Consider the following 19430-nt stretch of genomic DNA (forward strand, 5'->3'; position numbering starts at 1 on the left):
TCTACATTGCAATTAATATCTGCACACTAGGTGTCTGGTTTACAGAGAGTTTTAAGTATATGCTTAAATCTAGTATCCCTTCCTTCCAATTGAAACAGGATTGTTTTGACAATACCAACAACAATACAACTAAAATTGTCTGACAGCATTACAACTCCTTTATTCCATCTGCCTTCTATAGCCTCTTCTTGCTGTTGTGTCTAGAAATGATAGGTTTTTAGGAGTTCTAAAACAGAGAGAGGACTTATTGTCTGCAAACCGGAATGATAGTCCAGCACAAGAAATGTATCCTAACTGCTCCTGCAGCTAAGAGGGAAGTGCTTTCTAGAGTGAGAGAAAAATTCAGTCTTCTTTAAAAGATAGGCTGGAGGCTGTACAAATAAACTTAATTATCGTGCCAAACTGTTTTGTCGTGAGTACTATCCATCGCACTCTAGTTTTCCTTCTATAACTGTAGATATTAAATTCTATTTTTCTTATGGCCATAAAAGAGTCATTTTCTTTAAATTATTACTTCCAGTCCTGATAAAAATAAAAATTATAATCTAGCTGGACCCCATCTTTACAATAATTTTCTGCCTTATAACTCCTTCAATGCCAATTTCTCAAGTTTAGGCTGACTATGCCTTGATTGAATTATGGCTCTGTACAGAGGCTGGGTTCTCTGCGTTCGTACATGTGCTAAATTGTTTTAGAAATGTAATTAAACACCTTGAAGGCAGTGCTCTGTCTGGAAAAACAAAAACACAAAGCAGCATATCTTAATTTAACCTAATTTAAAAAAAGAAGAACTTTTCAACTTCTCTGGTGTTATTGTTGTATAAAATGGAGAACTAAATATGTCACATCAGGTTTGTGTTGTGTTTTGTTGCCTTTTCTGATGTTCCCAAATCATCAAGCAAAGGTGTCCAACTTTTTCAGCTGAAGGGGCAGACAAAAAAAGGCCAATGGGCCACAATTGCTACATTAGGGCACTTTCTGCTGTTTCATTCCCTTTGCAGCTTTCAGGCTGCAAGAAAAGGAGGGGAAACCATCCACAAGTCCCTTCTTGGGAATGATCTTGGGGGAGCCAGCTACACCTCCCAACCTGAGGTGGGTGGTTAGTGCATGGAGGAGGTGTGGCTGGAGTACACAGGGCTCTGGCTATTCTCCTGCTGGTGCATGGACCACCGGGGACTGTTGCCAACTAGCAACTCTAGATCAGTGCCCAGGCTGGGCTGGAGCACAAAATGAAGGAGCTGGATCTCAGCTTCTTCTTTTTCCTGCTCCTGGATTATCCTCCACAGGCAGAGCCTGTTGAATTCCTTTTCTGCTCTCTCTGGGGCTCCCACACCTTGGTGGAAAAGCAGGCAATAGAGCTGCCCGAACTGTTCTCTCCCCCCTGCCATGCAGCCAGAAGCCAGCTGCAGCAGGGAAGGAGGAGCAGCTGCTCAGAATGCACTTGGCTCACACCAGAGCTGCCCCTGAAACTTCAGGGGAAACAGTGGGAGGCAGTTGGGGAAATGGTGTCCCTATCTCTTCTGTGGAGTGACAGGGCTGAAGCAGGTATTCCTGGGGCTACAGCTCAGTGAACACATTTTAAATTAATAATAAAATGCACATTTTCTTCTTAATACGGTCACCACTGAGGGTCATAGAATGGACGCCACTGGTGTAAAACATGGCTTCTGTTTTTGAACTAGGTGAAATGCTGGTTAGGAGCAGGATTGCAGCCACCAGGTAGATGTAGTGAGGGATAAAGCAGAATGGCCAAGTGGCTTGAGCATGTGACTGGGAGCTAGGTTCTCCTAAGCCCTAATCCCAGGGATGCCCCACTTCACCTCTCTGTCTCATTTTCCCCACCTACATAGGAATAATAATGTTACCCTTTTTGACTCAAGTGGTTAGCCAAAATTCAGGGTCTTGCAGGTTGTTTCTGTTAGGGGGGAGAAATTGATCACAGAGTCAGGTATTTCTTTGATGCAGTCTTGTTTATTTACCAGGAATGTATAAGATAAACAGGATTTTGAACACAGTAGGAGTCAAGTTTCTTTGTCCACAGTTCTAAGCCGCTTCCAGACAGCACTTAGCCCAAAAGCTCTTTCTCTCTTAGGTTTTTTTTCTCAGAGCCACACTGCCAGTCCTTCTGTGGCTGTGTTTGGTGCTTCGTTGATGCCTTCTCTGTCCTCTCCCATGGTGTTTCTCTACTTCTTGCTCGCTCACACAGAGCTCCAAAATAAACATTACCCCATGCCCCAAATAGATCAGTAGCTGCCCATCTGTGCATGGCCTGTGTTTTAGATAGTGACTTCTATTGTTTCAGGGATATAATCTGTGAAGGAGCTTGATTATTTCTTATGTTTGTTCCGAATGAAAAGTGATGGGTACACCAACCAGCTTCTATGAGGTTTAACCCAATCCCCGGCATAACAGTAATATCTACCTATCTCAGCAAGGTGTAGAGAGAATGCATTAATGTTTGCATGGTCCTTTGAAGATAAAAAGGGGTTAATACTTTTTTTTAAAAAACACCAAGTGTTTGGAAGGGATATAAGGTCCTGTTCTTCAAGGTATAAACCAATACCATATGATGGAGATTAGGAAGAAACTTTCTCTACAGGCAGCTTATTCCATAACTTTCCATGGCAGAGTTTCTTGCATATTTTTGTGAAGTAGCTAGTACTGTCTATTGTCATAAACAAAATATTGGATTAGATAGCCCATTGCTGTGATCCAATGTGGGAATTCCCTTGTCCCAAAGTATATTGCAGAGTATAGAAATATATAAAAGCGCAAATTTGTATTATTATTTTTTTTTGCTATCTTTGAAAGATGAAGATGAGGAATCCAAAGCTGGACAGCTCCCTCTCCATTCCATCTCTGCAGGCAGCTTTGGATCATGATTAAAAACATTGAATGTTGCGCCATTTTGGGCAACCAGACAGTAAGTGTGAAAAATCAGGACGGGGCTGGGGGGTAATTGGCACCTATATAAGAAAAAGCCCCAAATATCAGGACTGTCCCTATAAAATTGGGACATCTGGTCACCCTAGTGCCATTCCTAGGCTCCATTGAGGCAGGTCAGCTCATAATAACGTATGATGTTAGGGACCCACGTAGAACAGAGCAATGCAGAGACTTCTTATTTCCATAGAAGCTCCTCAGACCAGAATGTTGCATGGTAGAAGCTGCCACCCCCTGGGGGCACTTTGAGTTGGATGAAGCATTGAATGCTTGGAAGGTCCATCCCCTAGGCATTCAGAGTCAAATGAAGCAATGTGTGCTGGGAGCTCAAGGTGAGACAGAGACCGGGGCAGAGAGGAAGTGTTACAGTTTGAAACATGCCTTTCCCTTAAGGCACACTCAGGGCAGCATGGAGCTGTGCATGTGGCCAAGGGCCATCCCCATGACATAGGGTGGAATGTTGCATGATGGGAGATGCTATCCCCATGTGGTGCTTGGGAGCAGGATTGATAGAACATGGCATGCTGGGACCTACTGTGCTTGTGGGGGGATGGAGTATTACATGCTGGAAGATACTCTCCCCTCAAAGCACTTACGATGGGGTGGAATGTTGCATGCTGGGAGGTGCTGGACCTTGGGGTGCAATGGGTAGGATGGAGCATTGCATGTGGGGAACTGGGCATTCCCTTGGCATGAGTCCAGCCTTGCATGGTTTGAGGGACTCAAGGGGAATGGTGTATTGCATGTTGGGTACTGCCATGCCTTGAGGTGGTGGGGGCAGGCTAGAACATTGCATGGACACTGGGGCACCTGGCTTGGGCCCTCACCCTTTAAATTCCCTCAGCTCACTCCATTTAAAGTAGCTGAGGCTTCTCAGCCAATCACAATGGAGCTGAGGCACTTTAACGGCCAATGGAATGCTGGCTGGGGCAACAGCCCCTCCCCCAGCTCGAGCCGGGCTCGGTGGTAAACAACTGGGCGGTGCTACCCGCCTGCCTGATGCATAGAGTAGCCAATAGACAGGGCAGACTCAGCCAATGAGCCAATGGCAAATGAGGGAGGAGGTCGGGGCGGAGCCAGTCGTTGCCGTGAGTATAACGTTTGGCTGCGATTGGCTCATGACGCCTCCTCCCCCTCCTGTAGTGACGGTTGGGCAGGCGGCGACCGTTGAGGCAAGGGGCCCTATGGCCCGCGAGAGGAGGGGCTGCGGGGCGTGGTCCGTCGAGGGGGCGCGGCCTGCGGGGGGGCGGGGCCAAGAGGAGAGCTGTCGCAGTGAGAGCGGAGCGGCGGGAGCGGCGGCTGCGGCCGGTGTGTCGGGGGGGGAGCGGATGCGGGCTGGCGGCGGTGGGTTGTTGCGTTAGGCTGATAAAATGCAATTGCACGGAACCGCTGGTTGTTTGGCGGGCAGAGCAGCGGGGGTGCAGAGGGCTGCCACCCCGGAGAATTTAGCTACCAGCCGCCCTGCCTCCTCTTCATTGAACGGGCGCTGAAGTGCATGGGGAGCAGCAAAGGGTGTAAACACCCTGAGCTCCCGTAGGCCCAGGGAACAGTGAGACGAGACTGCGAGGTCCCCGGCGTTTGAGGACCCCCGTGCCCGGGGTCGTTGAGAGGGCTTGGGGACGTGGGGTCGGGGAGCGCTGCACTGAGTTGCCCCCAGCGAATTGTACGTGGGGAGTTGCGTTTCATGGCCATGGAGGCAGGTCTCGTCTCCGGGCTGCTCTTTTAACGAGAGCTTGCTTTGCACCTGTCTGAAAGTTGTGCATCTCTCTTCTCCCCAGGGCAAAAAAGGAAAAAAAACGACTGGAAGCGGGCTGGGGGGGGGGACGGGACACACCGCGGATGAAATTTACCAGCAAGTGGGAATTATAACTAGGATGGTTTGAGAAGGAGCAGGAGCCCTGGTTTCGCGAGGAAACTTATTGTGAGGAAAGACTTTGTGTGGGCTGGACTGTCCGCAGCCTCCTGGAGCCCGTCGCCAGCGCTGAGTGAGCGAAAGGCAATTCCTGCTTAGGCGGGGAGCAGCCCCTCCTTGCTTGCTGGCTCCTGGGGACTGTTCGTCCTGGCTCTTCTCTCCCTGGCTCCTCGGGCTGCGGAGCCTTCACGCCCCACCGCGAAGGGGGCTTTCCGGCTACCAGAGGCGCCCGAGAGGATGTGAAAGCTCGGGGCTCCAGGGCGGTGGTGCCGCGCCGGGGAGCTGCTCACAACGCAGAGAACTGAGGGCAAGCCCGCGAAGAGGGGACGGGAACTTAATGGGAGGGGGGGGAGACCTGAAGCGGCTGCCAGCGGGGGAGGGCGGCTGCAGACGCGCTCTGGGACAAAGGCGAGGAGCGTCCTGCATGCAACAGCCTTTCCTGGTGTTGGACGAGCCGCGGATCCCCTGCTGCGGAAATGCTGCCGCGTGAATCCCCCTTCTTCGACCGAGCAGCGATCGCAGCGCTCCGGACGCCTCCTGTCTAGTCCCGGAGCCCGCCCGAAACCGGCCGCCGGACTGGGATAGCGGCAGAGAGCGGCGCGGCAGCTCACCCCATCCCCGCGCTCCGCAGCGGCCCGGCGGGATGATGGATTTGCCGGCAGCTTCATGCCAGACCGGGGGACTCTGACTCGCTGCCCAGCGCCCTGCAGACGCCTGTGCGCGGGGAAGGGAAGGGGGCGGCCGCAGCCGAGCATCCCAGCCCAGCCTGCCAGCTCCGCTCCCCTCCAGGCACCGTCCCCAGCCCCGGGAGCCCGGCGGCGGCGACAGAGCCCAAGCGGTGGGCGTGTGAAGCTCCGTCCCTGAGCAGCTCCCCTCTGCCCAGTCTGTTCCACGTGTCAGCCCCTCTCGCTGCCGGCCCGGGAGAAGTGGGGAGCCCCCGGGCGGCGCAGGGGCAAGCGTCCAGCGCTCCGCACTGACTCCGCTGGACCCCGGGGCTCCTCTGCTGTCTCTGCCGGACCCTCCGGCGCCTCCCGGCTCCACAGCAGCCTCCCGCCCGAGCCGGTGCTCGCCCCCCCACTCAGCGCCCCGTGAGCCGGTGCCCGGGGCGCCCTCCCCGGCCGTGCCCATGCTGCTGCTGCGGAAGCTGCCGGGGATGCCGGGCTGGCCGGCGGCCCTGGGGCTGCGGCTGCCGCAGAAGTTCCTCTTTCTGCTCTTCCTCTCGGGCCTGCTCACCCTCTGCTTCGGGGCCCTCTTCCTGCTGCCCGACTCCTCCCGCTTCAAGCGCCTCTTCCTGCCCCGCCGCGCCGCCGCCGGGGACCCCGACCTGCCCCGCAGCCCCCCGGCCGCCGCCGAGCCCCGCCATGCCAGCCCCGCCGCCCCGCGCCGCCTCCGGGACAAGCTCCGCGCCGCGGCCCGCCTGGGCGCCCCCCCGGCCCACACCGCTGCCTCCGCCGGGGGCAGCCCGCAGCGGGGGCAGCCCGGGGCAGGGGGCGCCGAGGCGGGGACGGACTCGGCGCCTGCCGCCCCCCGCCAGACCCGAGCCCCGTTCGGCTTCGACTACGAGACATTCCGCCGCAGCCTTCGCCACCCGGTGCTGGGCAGAGGCGGCGGCGAGGAGCCCGAGACCCGCGCCCGCAGGCTGAAGATCAGAGAGGTAAAGGCTCCGCGGCTGCTCCTCAGCTCTTCGTGCTTGTTCGGCTCCCTTCCCCTCCTGCCATTCTCCATCACTGGTCACCCCCTCATCCCTCCCGGCTTCCTCAGCTATCCTTCAGCCCTCCCGGGAGCCCCCATTTCTCCTGGCCTGGCACGCTGCGTTTCCCTAGGGAGCCCTCTTCCACCCTCCTGTCCCCTCATTGACCCCTGCCGTGTCTCTCCTGGGTTATTCCGCCAGCCCTCTGCAAGCGTCCCTGTCTCTTCTCTCTGATTGTTTGTGTTATCCTAGTCCCTAGCCTCCCTGTATCCTCCCTTTATCACCCAGGTCTCCTGGCTTTTCCATCCGTATCCTTGGCACCTCTGTGCGGCTCTCCCAATCTCTAAGGTTAGTGCAGACCCAGGGTGCCCCTTTCAGTGGGGTGTCTTTTTACCATCCTGAAAAAGGCATGTGTACTTAAAATGTGACACAAGGCACATGCCTCTGCATTTCTACACACTCAACAGAGGAAATGTGTTCGGGTAGGTGTGACTAGGAGCAATGAGATGAGATTATACAAAGGTTGGCTATTTGGAAAAACTTCCTAACCGTGGGGTGTTTAACATTGTGGAATAGTCTCCCCCACCCCCCTCCCTGCCCCAGGAAATAGTGGAAACCTGGTCACTTAAGATATTTAAAATGTGGAGTGGATAAAGCATTCGAAAATTATCAAACTTACACTAGCCTACGGGGATGGACTGGATGTGACCTACTAGGTCTTTCTCTCACGCAGATTTCTAAGTCCTTTGCATCTCTAAATCACTCTGACATCTAGCTTGGGGAAGCAGGGATTCAGGACTTTTTACCTGGAAACAAAGGACCAAATTCTGGCCTTGATTTAGCCCCACACAGTCTTGGTGATATCAGCGGGGTTACTCGGGTGTAACTGAGAGTAGAATTTGGCTTAATGCCTACAGTTTGTGCATAAAGCCTGGCTGCCTTGCAAACATTGCAGTGTAATCTGTGACCTAGTTAACCAAGAGCTATAGAATCAATGTAATATTAGATTGTATGTATCCTGTCTTTTGCCATGACTGATAAACTTGGAGCAAATCTTAGTAGATCAAAAATGCCAATAAATAAAATGCACAGATTTAATGATGCAGAGTATTAATTTCCTGGTTTTGTTCCTTAGTAAAGCTGTAGGCATTTAGCATGTACTTACACAGCCCCAAGTTGAACAGAGAGGAAAATGAAGGGATAATGGGATAATATCAAGGTTGACAAGCCCTTGATGCAACCTATCTTTTAAAAATATACTTTTTTTTTTTAAGCTCTCCTTTTGGTTCTGAGAGTGCTGTCCTCAAAACAAAGGCTGCAGTACTGGTAAAATTCCAACTTCTCTGCCAGGCAGTCAGACACAACACACCCAGGGGTGCTAGGTTTCTTTATGATCCCAGGCATGTTTGAACCATCCTTTCCCTCTGCCTGTCTGCTGCACTGTTGTTAGCCAGCAGGGTATCAGAATATACTAGCATCTTGCTCTCTCATACCCTTCAAGGTAAGGATTCTTGTATATTTTGATATCTTGTGGGCTTCCAGTGCCAAAGTACACTAGGACAATATGATGCACACATGCGAAGCTAGCATCAGTTTTGTTTTTAAAATAATTAAATGTGGCACTAGATCATTTATCTGTGTTTAATTTTTAATACAGGATTTAATATTTAGCAACCTGAACATATTCAGGCCTGAGTGCTTAGAATGCATTCATAATTAGTGCGTGATGGCAAAGTTAGGTTTTTCAGAGGGTCAGAATTCATAAATACAAGTTTCATGCCCAAGGATACTCTGAACAGCAGGGTACTTAATCATGAAAAGTGCTTGAACTCATTTTTTTCTCCTCTGTCCAAAAATGGAGCTGGAAGACAAAAGTGACTATACAAAACAGGAAGGGGATATTGTACTCGACTTGTTAAGACTTGTAGAAGAGACACAAGGAAGGAAATGAAGAGGGGAGAAGATAAAAAATTATATATAAAAGGGAGCGAGCAGAAAGGGTAATAAATGGTAAAGAGGAAACCAGCAAAATCATGACACAGGATTTAGATTGTCAAAATACCTTTCATTTGTACATTTTGTGGAAACGTGTGGGGTATGGGTGAGTGGTGATAGCAGTGGCATTCTGCAGGGATGAACGATCAAATTACTGCACATTCAGATGTATATGTTAACTACAGGGCCCTGGATTTGACTGAGACACCTGATCCTTGGTGATGTCCCAGTCCCCTTTCTTTCTCCCAGAATTTCAAGCTACGCAATTTGCTAAAATCTGCTCCAGATTGTTCAAGTCTTTTTTTTTCCCCTAGTTCCTTCTGGAGAATGCACTGTAAGAACACAGAGGAGATGGGTATGAACAGGGCTTGAAAAAAATTGTGGACACTGGTGAGCCAGAGGCCACGTGAAAGATGAGACAGAGAATTGGGACATCGTCAAGGACCAGAGATGAGGTCTCGGTCAAATCCAGGAGCTTCCCTTTCCTAGCAGTTGAAGGAAGGGGTGAAAGGCCTACCAGGTTCTGTTCCTGGAACTCTGCTCAGGGGCTCCATCTTCTATGTCAGCTTTTTTTAATCATGATCTGATACATTGAAATCTGCTCATCTTTCAGGCCACTCTCGCTGCTGGCAGTTAGATTTGTTTCCTTCCTCACCCCACCTCAGAGCCTGTTGACAGTTGGGTGTGTCCACAGCTTCTTGGCTGTTGTAAGAGTGATTGTGTGTGCGTGTGTTCTACTCTTGTCCTTCCAGCTTCTTCCCGCTGTAAATTTACTGCTGTCCACAGGGTAAAACTGCCCAGATTGGTGTCATTTTAACTGTGCTGCTGAACAGCAGCAGCAGGGGCACTGAAGCTGTTTGCAGATTCAGGAGTCACACCAGCAGTGAATCTAGTTCACTGTCTTGCGGTATTTGAATCATGTGCACAGTGGATCTTATTTGCTGATATTTTGACTCTCAAATTGGAATACAAGGTAGACTGCTGTTGGTGTTACTAATTAGAAGTAATTGCAGTATTGCAGTGAACTTAGTTGGCTAGCATATTTTCCCAATGAATGCCAAGCTGTAAACCTTCGCATCATGGGTGCGTTACGAAGGTTCTCATTTCTTCTTTTAATCCCAAAGTCAGTGAGCAGTCTCTTTCTTCGAAAAGAAAGCACCTGTATTGCACAGGCTTTTTACTGCAAAAGGTCAGTGTCATCTGAAGAATTGCCTAGGATCTGCTGCTGTGTGTTACTTTTGACAGCTGAGTACAACAGGAGTTCTGACCTTTGGAGAAAATTGCGATAAAACCAAATCATAGCATTCCCAGTGCTACGGGTTAAGAAATCGAAAGGGCCTGGAATAATTCATCTCCTAAACTGAGCTCTGAAAAACATGAGTTGTATAACTGATCAATCATGCATGGTTTCAGGGAGTGGTTAATTTTTAACATGTGCCAAATACTGATAAATGTTCAAAGTCAAAATGTGGTTATAGTCAGACAGTGACTGTAAAAACAACACTGTGGGATTCCATATTTATTCTCTCTCTCGCTCTCTCAACGATTTTCAGATCAAGTTGTCTCAATTACACGTCAGAAATATTCTCCCTCTCCCCTAACTCCCCAGCTGCCATCACTAAAAATTCAGCCCGGGATCTGGAAAAATCAAGCTGTGTGGTGTCTGCCTCTTGCATCATAAATGTTTCGCAATTTGAGTTTAGCTGACAGTTTTGCTGATGATGCATGAGGCAAAATAGAATGCAGCTTGCTCTCCTGTTGCTGCATTGACTCTGGAGGTCTAAATTGAGGGGGAACTTAGTGGGGCCTGAGAACAATGGAGAGGACACAACTTTACCCTGACGTGTCTTCAACCCAACCAAAGCAGCAATGTGCTATTGCTTGAGAACAGGTACCAATAACTGACTGGAAACTGGCCATAAACAAAAGTGAAACTGACGAGCCTGCTTTCTCTCTCAAAGCTGTGAAAAATCCAAACTGTAAACAAGCAGCATAAATAAAGGATAAATACAGTTTCTTCAGGTTTAATAAACAAAGGCATTCATAGTAACTTATGTAAGGAAATGTGTCTTGACCTAATATAAGAGAATGGGATCTTAACCTGACAATGTCCTTGTACCTGAGTTTTCAAGGCATGGTGAGGGAATGTGTCAGAGTTAGGATCACAACTCAGGAGTTCCTTGTGCTTGAGTCCTGTACCTCTCTGATATACATCAAGTTTGTTTTTATTGGTAGTAATTAAGATGTATTTGCTCTATACTGTAGCTCTTTTCATCATAGTTTCTCCTTCTTTTGCTCCCACTCACATTTACCTCAGGCTGGCCTTCTGTTTGTCCTTTTTAACATAGTTCTAAATATGTATTTAATTTGACAGTTTTCTTCTATTCAGGTTCTTATTTTCAGAGGCCATCCATATGGTTTCCCCCAGTTCCTCCAAACAAAGTGTTGCCATCAGTGAAAATATTATTTTTTTAATCTTTGTGACTAATGATGAGACTATCACCAAGTCACTCCACTACAATAGTATATTTTCAGTTGTTGTAGTGGTCATTTTCAGATATAACATATGGCTGAACAGCAGACAACTGTCAAGGTAGATCAATTTTTAAACAGCTTTTTGGCAGTTTGCTTCTAGCAGATAATTTATAAGAATTAGAAACTTTAGGTTAGGTGCTCAACTTCCATTGAAAGCCAGTGGTGTTGGGTGCCTAATTCCCTTAGGTGCTTTTGAAAATCCTACCCAGTAATCCATTTGTGGATAAAATACAACAGGTACATTACAGGGGGCTGCTGAATAAGTGCCCTGTATCATCCTTCTGAAAAAGTGCCTCAACCCTGACCCCTGGTGGGAGAGGAGAGTTCAGTTCACATACTCACTCAGTTCTTGGCTCTGCAGACATGAGCAGTGAGGCAGGTAATAGTAATGATGGTATTTGATGTATACTGAGCCAATAGGAACTGGACTGAGACCACCAACTTTAGTAACAAAGAGCTCCTAACAGTCGTGGGTTTTAGCTTACAGCTGGCTTGATTGTGAAATGCTCCATAACCCATTATCAGTTCTGGAGACAATTCCTCTCCCAGTCCTGAATGTCTCAGCCCCCTCTCTCTCTCTATTCTTCTGTGTGGTGCAATTATTTCTCCGTAATTCTGGGGACAGCCCTAAACCTAATGCCACATACTGTCAGGTCTAGTGCTTTCATAGTACCAATAGCAACTCCAGATGGAAATGTACTTTTCTGAACCCATCTGTCTAGCCTGGACTCAGATAATTTAGTCCTTTGTGGTGGTCAAACATTAGTCAAGTACCTTGTAAGAGAAGTACACTGGAAATTGATTAAAGAGAAAGCTGCAATAGTAAAACTCTTTATAGTGAAATAGAATAAAGATTCCAAACTGTTTCAGTATATTGTGATCAAATCATAATTCCAGCTGTAGAGGAAAAATAGCTTTGCTATGAGAGGGTCCTGCTGTATTTTGGAATTCTAGCTGGGCCAAGGCCTGCTGAATTTTTCCTTTATATTGTGGTCTCTTTTCTCATGCATTATTTACTGAACTTTTGAAAAGGCACTATACTGTAAATTCCCCAAATGGTGTGTACAATATATTTTGTGCTTCACTAGTCTCTGGTGGATTCGTGCAAACAAAATTTAGACCTAACCTGTGGATGTTGAGACTGTGAATTCCTCATTCAGCACAAGTGGTACATGGTTAATTGTACTAAACATATATTTGCACCATTCGTGTATATGGTTAATTGACTAAAAGTATTTGTCCTATTGATGTGATGTATGAATACAGAAAATATTGTTACCTCTGTAACCCTTGCTACAGTACAGTATACTTCAAGATCCTAATGGTATAGGAGTACACACTAGTGTTGCTACAGTTAAGGTTATTTCAGCATTTCAGGGGATTATAATTGTCAGTAAATGTTTGCTCTTGGCTACAATATCAAACACTGAGGGCTCTTTTTCCAAAACAACTAAATTTGGTGTAAAGCTGATTTGTAAACTGCTGCTTAAAGACAGTGCCCTGTTCATACACAAGCAAAATTACTAGAGCATGGACCTCTCCAGACAGATTACAGATAATGACTGAACACAAGTGCTGGACGTGGTTAAACAGGTTTCCAGGATGCATACAAGTCTGTTATGCACAAGGCCCTACATACTGCTGAATTAGTTCAGTAAACGCGTGGAAACTCATTGGGTTGCCTCAAATACAATGACAAGAAGGATGGAGCAGTATAGTTAGATAATGGCATCACCTCATCTGTAACACTTTACCATATATTTAATCACTTAATCTTCTCAATAATTGTCACAAATATTTGCTAAAACATGGGATCTTATCCATCTTGACTCATTCCCTGTTCAAAATATTTATAGGTTCTTGATTAATCTTGTAATCAACAATTAAATCTGTTCCCTTACCGGGAGGATTATTTCCGTTTGTTCTTTCATTTTGCTTCTTTGCAAGAGTTCACAGGAAACACTCTTCTTACTCTTTACATTTTAAATATGTATCTAATCCTTAAAATTAGCTTGTTCTTAAGTTAAAGGAATGAAGGATGGGAAGAAAATACGTTTTATAATCTTAGATGGGTCTACGCTTTTGCTTCTAAACCTAACATTTACATGCAGTTGTCTAAAAAATGTGAACTATTTATGGGGAGGGATAGCTCAGTGGTTTGAGCTTCGGCCTGCTTAAGCCCAGGGTTGTGAGTTCAATCCTTGAGGGGGCCATTTAGGGATATGGGGCAAAAATTGGGGATTGGTCCTGCTTTGAGCAGGGGGTTGGACTAGATGACCTCCTGAGATTCCTTCCAACCCTGATATTCTATGATTCACTATTTTACTGTAGGGAGAAGGGAAATCTTGTATTTTGAATTTTATCATATTTTAAACTTAGAAAAGCAATGACTGTATTAGACCCAACAAGTACCTTAGAATTGTAGAAGACTTTTTGGTGCATGGAGTTGACATGCGCCCATAATTGTTGCCTTACCTGTTATAGTTTATTGTATGATACAGTATTTTGGAAGGGCTCCAAAGGAGTTGTCATGGCATGTTGTATCATTGATCTGTACATAATGGGTATATTGTGCATGATGGACCTAACACAAACTCAGGGAAGGAGGCACAGTGGGAACAGAGGAGGATTGGATAATATTAATTATTAGACCTTTACATATTTATTAGAGACACACATCATGTCCTATAAAGGACAACAGAACAGTAGGCTCTGGGTTCCATTTGTGGCTACAGATTCACTTTGTGGGCTTAGGCAAGTAATAAAAGGACATTATTGGATTAAATATGGCCCAAAATTTAGATTTATTTTGTAAAAAATAAGCTTTTAATAAACTTTTACATAACCTGTTATGATAGATATTTCTACTTTTAAATGTTTAATATAAACACTACCGAAAAATGTCCCCTGTAGTTTTTAACCCAAAGAGTGCAAATATTGTTCTAATATAACAGAACCAAAAGGTGAAATTTACTAAAAATCGGAGTGAAATGGACTGCTTCATCTTCATTGTCCACCCTGAAAGCCAGGGCAGAAGTACATTGCAGAAATGGTGAAAAGTAGCTGGTTGGTTTTTTTTTTTTTTAAATCTTTCAGTGTTAACCTGAACAACCTGTGGCATTAGCTGCATAAAGAATCAAATCTTTAAAAATATAATATTTTACTCTTAACTTCTCTATCTTAGTATGTCCATCTCTGAAATGGGTATTACTGTACTTACCTAATTCAGCTCCTGTGAGTTATAACTAATGCTTTGTGTTCCTTGGGGGGCTTTATAAGTGCAAATTATTTTTAGAGATTGTTCTAAACCAAAAACTACTTTACTGCTTTCCCTCTGCATACATTTATCTTGAAAGCTGGAACAAGGAGTCCCTTGGATGTAACCAAGCTGTGTACTTGAGTCAGTGAAGAGGACTAAAGGGGATTAAAAAGAAAAGCAAACAGAAGTCCCACTAAAAATAATTTGAGTTAATTGTTTTTTGTGTGTGAGATTGACTGGGAGCCAGGAATTCATTAGTTCTAATCCTGCCTCTGACATTTCCACTCTCTGGTCTTGGATGCATCACTTAACCTTTCTGTTCCTCAGATCATTATATGGTAGAATGGGGATACTTATAAGAGCATTGTGAAGAATAATTTATGCAGAAGGCGTGGAAAATGCTACAGAAGCACAGCTGACAGTGCTTTACATTTTCAAAGTGCTGTACAAACACTAACTTGCTATAACAACAATATCTTCAGTATTCTGTAGGAAATCTCAGTTCTTGAAGTACCCTATCTTGCTTCAATTGAAGTCAATGCAAAACTCCCATTGACTCCACTGGGAGCAGGTGAGGTCTTAAATGCTTGTCAGTACTGAGAATTGAAACCATGTTAGTATCTTTCTAGAGAGCAGTGTTTTAAAACAGCGTTCTTGCTATAATTGTGTTAACATGATTTCCCTGGCCAGTGAAGAAAGTGCATAGCTGTGTACTTTGGAAAGTAACAAAAAGACATTTATAATGCTGAAGGGCCTGCTCATACTATTTCTACCCGAATGCCATGTGTATAAGTGAGCCCAGCTAGCTGACAAAAAGCCTCCAATAGAAGTACCGGAGTGTTTTCAGTTCTCCAGTTCCTCATCAGAAGGCCCCCATCTCAAATTTTAGCGCTGGCAGTCCTGAGTTGAGGAACAAAGCCTGATTCTTCACCGCTGTTTTCAGATGCGCTAGCTATACCCAGGCAAATCCCCAGCTAACTTTTCTGATGCTGCTTAAAAACCTTCCTCCAGCAATGAAACCAGGACGTGATTCTCCAATTCCTAAACATCGTGGTTGCTTTGGACCATGCACCCATCAGACCTCTGAGCTGAGTCTTAGTGTGGAATTACATATAACCAGCATATTGCTTCTCTGAGATATATATATATATATATATAATATTCTTCCATTCTCTGTGGTGGATTGGTTCAAACTATATATTTTTGAAAGGGTAACTGATCTCCAATAAGTCCTCCATAAGATGAAGGAAAGAGTCCTAGAGATCTTCGCTTCTTTCCAATCCTTATTCTCTGGTTTTCCAAAATTTAAGGACAGGAAAATTTTAAGCTGACTATTAGGGGAGAAATTCTTGAAGGTTGGATTTGAAATAGACTTCCACCACTTTTTGGGGGGAATCTATTGCTTGGGTTGTTTAAAACAAGGATAGAAAGAGCATTCAAAAATGTATTGTGGGAGACAATTCTACGGGCAGGGACATGGACTCACTGACCTAATAGGTCTCTTCTGTCTCTGATTTCGATGAATCCTTATGTTTGTTTGCCTTAGTTTATTATCCATGTAATCTAACTTGCTTTTCATAGCTTTTTTCTTTCAGAAGTTCATTAATCATTGCGGTGTGATGACTGTCTAATGCAGTGTTGAAATTATGCCAGGGCCAACCCTTGGTACCTCTCATGATGGGAGGTCAGACTGAATGAAAGCAAGTCCCCTTAGTTCTGGCAGCTGAATTCTAACACTGTTCTAACATCCACTCCATGTGCTTTATTTTTTATTAAAGATCCAGTATTTTAAAGCTGATTTCTCTGATTTATTGTTAACTGAGAGGTTCCTGGAGGAGTTTATCAGCCTTTGACTAATAAATTTGTTACGGTGCTCCAAGTATTTCTTAACACTTTCCTTGAGTGACAACTCAAATCCTGGATTCTGGGAAGGCTGCAGGATAACTTTCTTGTCTCTTTTGTAGGATCATTTTCTTGTGTCTGTTACTGACTAGTACCTGTGATAAACTGTCAGATTACTCCTTGCTGACTGGTTAATGCTTGAGAATTGCTCCTTCCCCCTGTTCAGAAGTTCAGATCACAAGTAACTCTTGAAAGGGAGGGGACAGCAATGCTCCAGTCAATGCCTCCAAGCCAAAAGTACACAGACAGATGGGCTAGCAGGTCAACCAGCAAGAAATCATTAAACTAAAGCTCATCCTCCAGATCACTCATATTAAGTATTTTAGGATCTGGCTGAAGCACAAGGGATACGCCTGACTGTTTCAGGCCCATACTGGATCAGAAGTCGTGGGCTGTTCTGGGTTCTTCTCACCCACACTCCAGCATTTGGACTGGAGACCAGCTGACTTCACCTCAAATGTTCCTTTCTTTTTCTGTTTCCTCCCTCTTTCCCCTTATACAGAGCAGGAGCAGAGGGGAAGCAACTTGTTGCCTGTATTTTCCCTTCCCCTCAACTATCCCACCTGCTTGCACCTCTGTGTGGTTTGAAGCCGTTGTTGGTCCCATCCAAGAGCCAGAAGCAATTAGTTCTTTCCCACTGATGGGGAAAGGGAAATTTAAGATGCCCAGTTCTAAAACAAAAGAGATGATCAACATAGATCATCAAGCAGTTGGCTCATAAATATAATAATAAGTCCTGGTGATTACAGGCTAAGACCATGTTCTTAGTATCAGAAGCACTCAGTGTAAAGGAAGATTCTGGGTCTCCTGCTTCTGTGGATTTCATGTAGGGAACACGCCTCATCTTGCAGAATGTTAATCCTCTGAGAGACCTGTGGGCCAATTAAAGGTCTGTTGAGCATGCTTTGTAGGGCAATCTCAGGTACTTCAGGGGCCCTGGACTGTTCCATTCAGAATCGGCCCAACTGTAGTCCATGAAGGAACTCCTTCCCTGTAACATACAGCTCTAGTTCTAATCCGTGTACCTCCAGCTTTTACTGTTGTAAACCCTGTGATAAGCTAGGAATCTCCTGTGGTCATTCCGGGCAGTGAGCTTAATTTCCTGAATCAAGCAGAATAGCTAGCAATGTTTTGTTTCATTCAACAGCAGTGTCCTAAGCCATACTGCCGTGAGAGGACCATGGCTCTCTGGCTGCATGCTATGCTACTGTGATCTGGTTAAGTTAAAGCTAGAGAGCCGGTCAGGAGTCACCTGGTCTGAGGCCAGACAGACATTACCTACTTGCCTCAGGATGGCTCCATGACAGACTTTGTGCATGGAGGCTCCAAGGGCCATGGTCTGTCTATTCTTCACCACTTGTATCCAGTACCTTGGGAGGGTTCCTGCTGTGGTCCTGCGTCTGAGGCAGAAGACCACAGTCTCCTGCTCCCTCTGTATTGTTTCTTTAGGATGTTCCTTTCATGACTTATACACCAGAGTTAAGTAGTTAGGCCTGATAGGTTTTAGGTGGCATAATTTCTCCGACCCATTTTTTGTTTTTAAAGGAAGAAAAAATTCATTGTTCTTGTAGCCTGCTGCTTTGTCCTTCGGGACATCTCTTGGGCTTCTTCCTACCCAAAAGTGAGACTCCTCAGAGATATCTTTAGAGAAGGGGAAATTTCTTACCTTGTAATAATGCATTTCTGAAAAAAATCATCCTGCAAGATACTCATCCACCTACCTTTGCTAGATTTTTTGATTAGGAGGTGAAGTATTCTGGGCTTACCCCCTAAGTGATTGTCTGTTGCTCATCTGGGGTGTTGGTCACTTTAGAGAAAGAACTTTTGGTATTCTTTGTGTGTAGTTCGAGACTTAAGAAGTGCAAAGCAAGATGTCGTCTTAAGTCAGAGTCTTTAAGGAAGCCTACATATAGATACATCCCAGAGCCAAATATCTTAAAGCTATGGGAATTTCCTGAATGACTTATGCTTCAGCCACAAGACCCAGGAGTGGTACTCTTGCAGGATGCTTTCAGAAAAGCACAATTACAAGGTAAGTAATTTTCCCTCTTTATTTTATTTAAAGCTTGCGGGAATAACAGTGCCTAGTATTCAAGAGCTAGCACCAAGCTAAACCATTCATAGTCAAAAGCATTTGACAAATCTAAATAATAAAGCAATCTCTGAAGTTTAGCATTCTGCCTCTTGAGTCTGTCTCAGACCCCAGGCATGTGCAGCCCCCTTCTACACCCCGTCGCAATAGCTATGAAAAGGGTTATTTTATGGAGCCACAGTATCTTGCAAACATCTTCTAATTTGCAACTGTGTCAGCAAAATTAGTTTTAAAAAGGGAAAGTACTCTATAAAATTTGGGCTGTACAGTTAATGATTTGAACCGTTCTGCAGATAATAGGGGGAAATATTTTCTGTGCACTTCAGAGTGCTTTATAAACTCTAGCTAATGTAGGGATTCTTGAAACCACCATGATGGTGAAGTAGAGCTCTTTCCAATATCGGCTGTGCTGGGTTTTTGTTGACTTTGCAGCGTGTCTGTGTGTGTACACGAACAACAGCCTCTTCAAGCATTTTAACTGTACGTTATAGATATGTATTTACAAACTTAAGGTCGATTTAGAAAATGTATTTTTTTGGAGGAGGGGAATAATATTCTATACACTTCCTAAATGGATATGAGTGACCCCAAATCCGTGCGAATCCAGCACGTTTGGTTCAAATTCTGTGCTAAATTAAGTATGTTGTGTGTGGTGGTGCGAAGGCAGCATTCCACAAGCAACGAAAACCAAAATCAACATTCTTTTATAATGTCTTCATAACGTAGGTGTTGCTGAAAGGGGTACTTATCCAACCTTTCAGTAACTATAACCGAGGAGCTAATTATCACCCTGGTGGTTTTTAATTCTTTTCTTATGAAGGAGTATGCAGAGAAATTTCTCCTTGTCTTTAGTTTCTCTTGTCTTCTCCCAGTCATTCATATTCTGCGTGTTGTTCGGCAAGAAATCTTCAGCTTCTGCATCACAGAAGCTATAGTTACTTCTGATCTTAGCAGCTGACCCTAAGTTTTGCAGCGTGCAGAATGACCATTTGAGCACCAATCTGCGAAAGAAATCAGCCCTCCAGTTTAATAGGATTACTTCTTCCAGGCCTGTGCAAATTGGGAACATGTAAAGCCTCTTCTGAAAATTCTCTAAACCTTA

The 19430-nt window shown here is 45.4% G+C and overlaps 1 protein-coding gene across 2 annotated transcripts in view; it reads left to right on the plus strand.

Annotated features, from left to right (window-relative positions):
- The first annotated feature begins 4243 nt into the window (after nt 1-4243).
- Nucleotides 4244-19430, plus strand: part of MAN1C1 (mannosidase alpha class 1C member 1) — an 88875-nt gene continuing 73688 nt past the window's right edge. Inside the window, exon 1 of one of the 2 annotated variants that reach the window (XM_084652586.1) lies at nt 4244-4287. Coding sequence is in view for 1 of the 2 variants with exons in the window: in XM_084652585.1 (XP_084508711.1) it covers nt 5982-6509 (528 nt within the window). In the remaining variant the exon portion in view is untranslated. The other variant, XM_084652585.1, reaches the window with a different exon arrangement.

This window comes from Lepidochelys olivacea (assembly GCF_965140295.1).
Source record: "Lepidochelys olivacea isolate rLepOli2 genome assembly, chromosome: 19".
Classification (NCBI taxonomy): domain Eukaryota; kingdom Metazoa; phylum Chordata; order Testudines; family Cheloniidae; genus Lepidochelys; species Lepidochelys olivacea.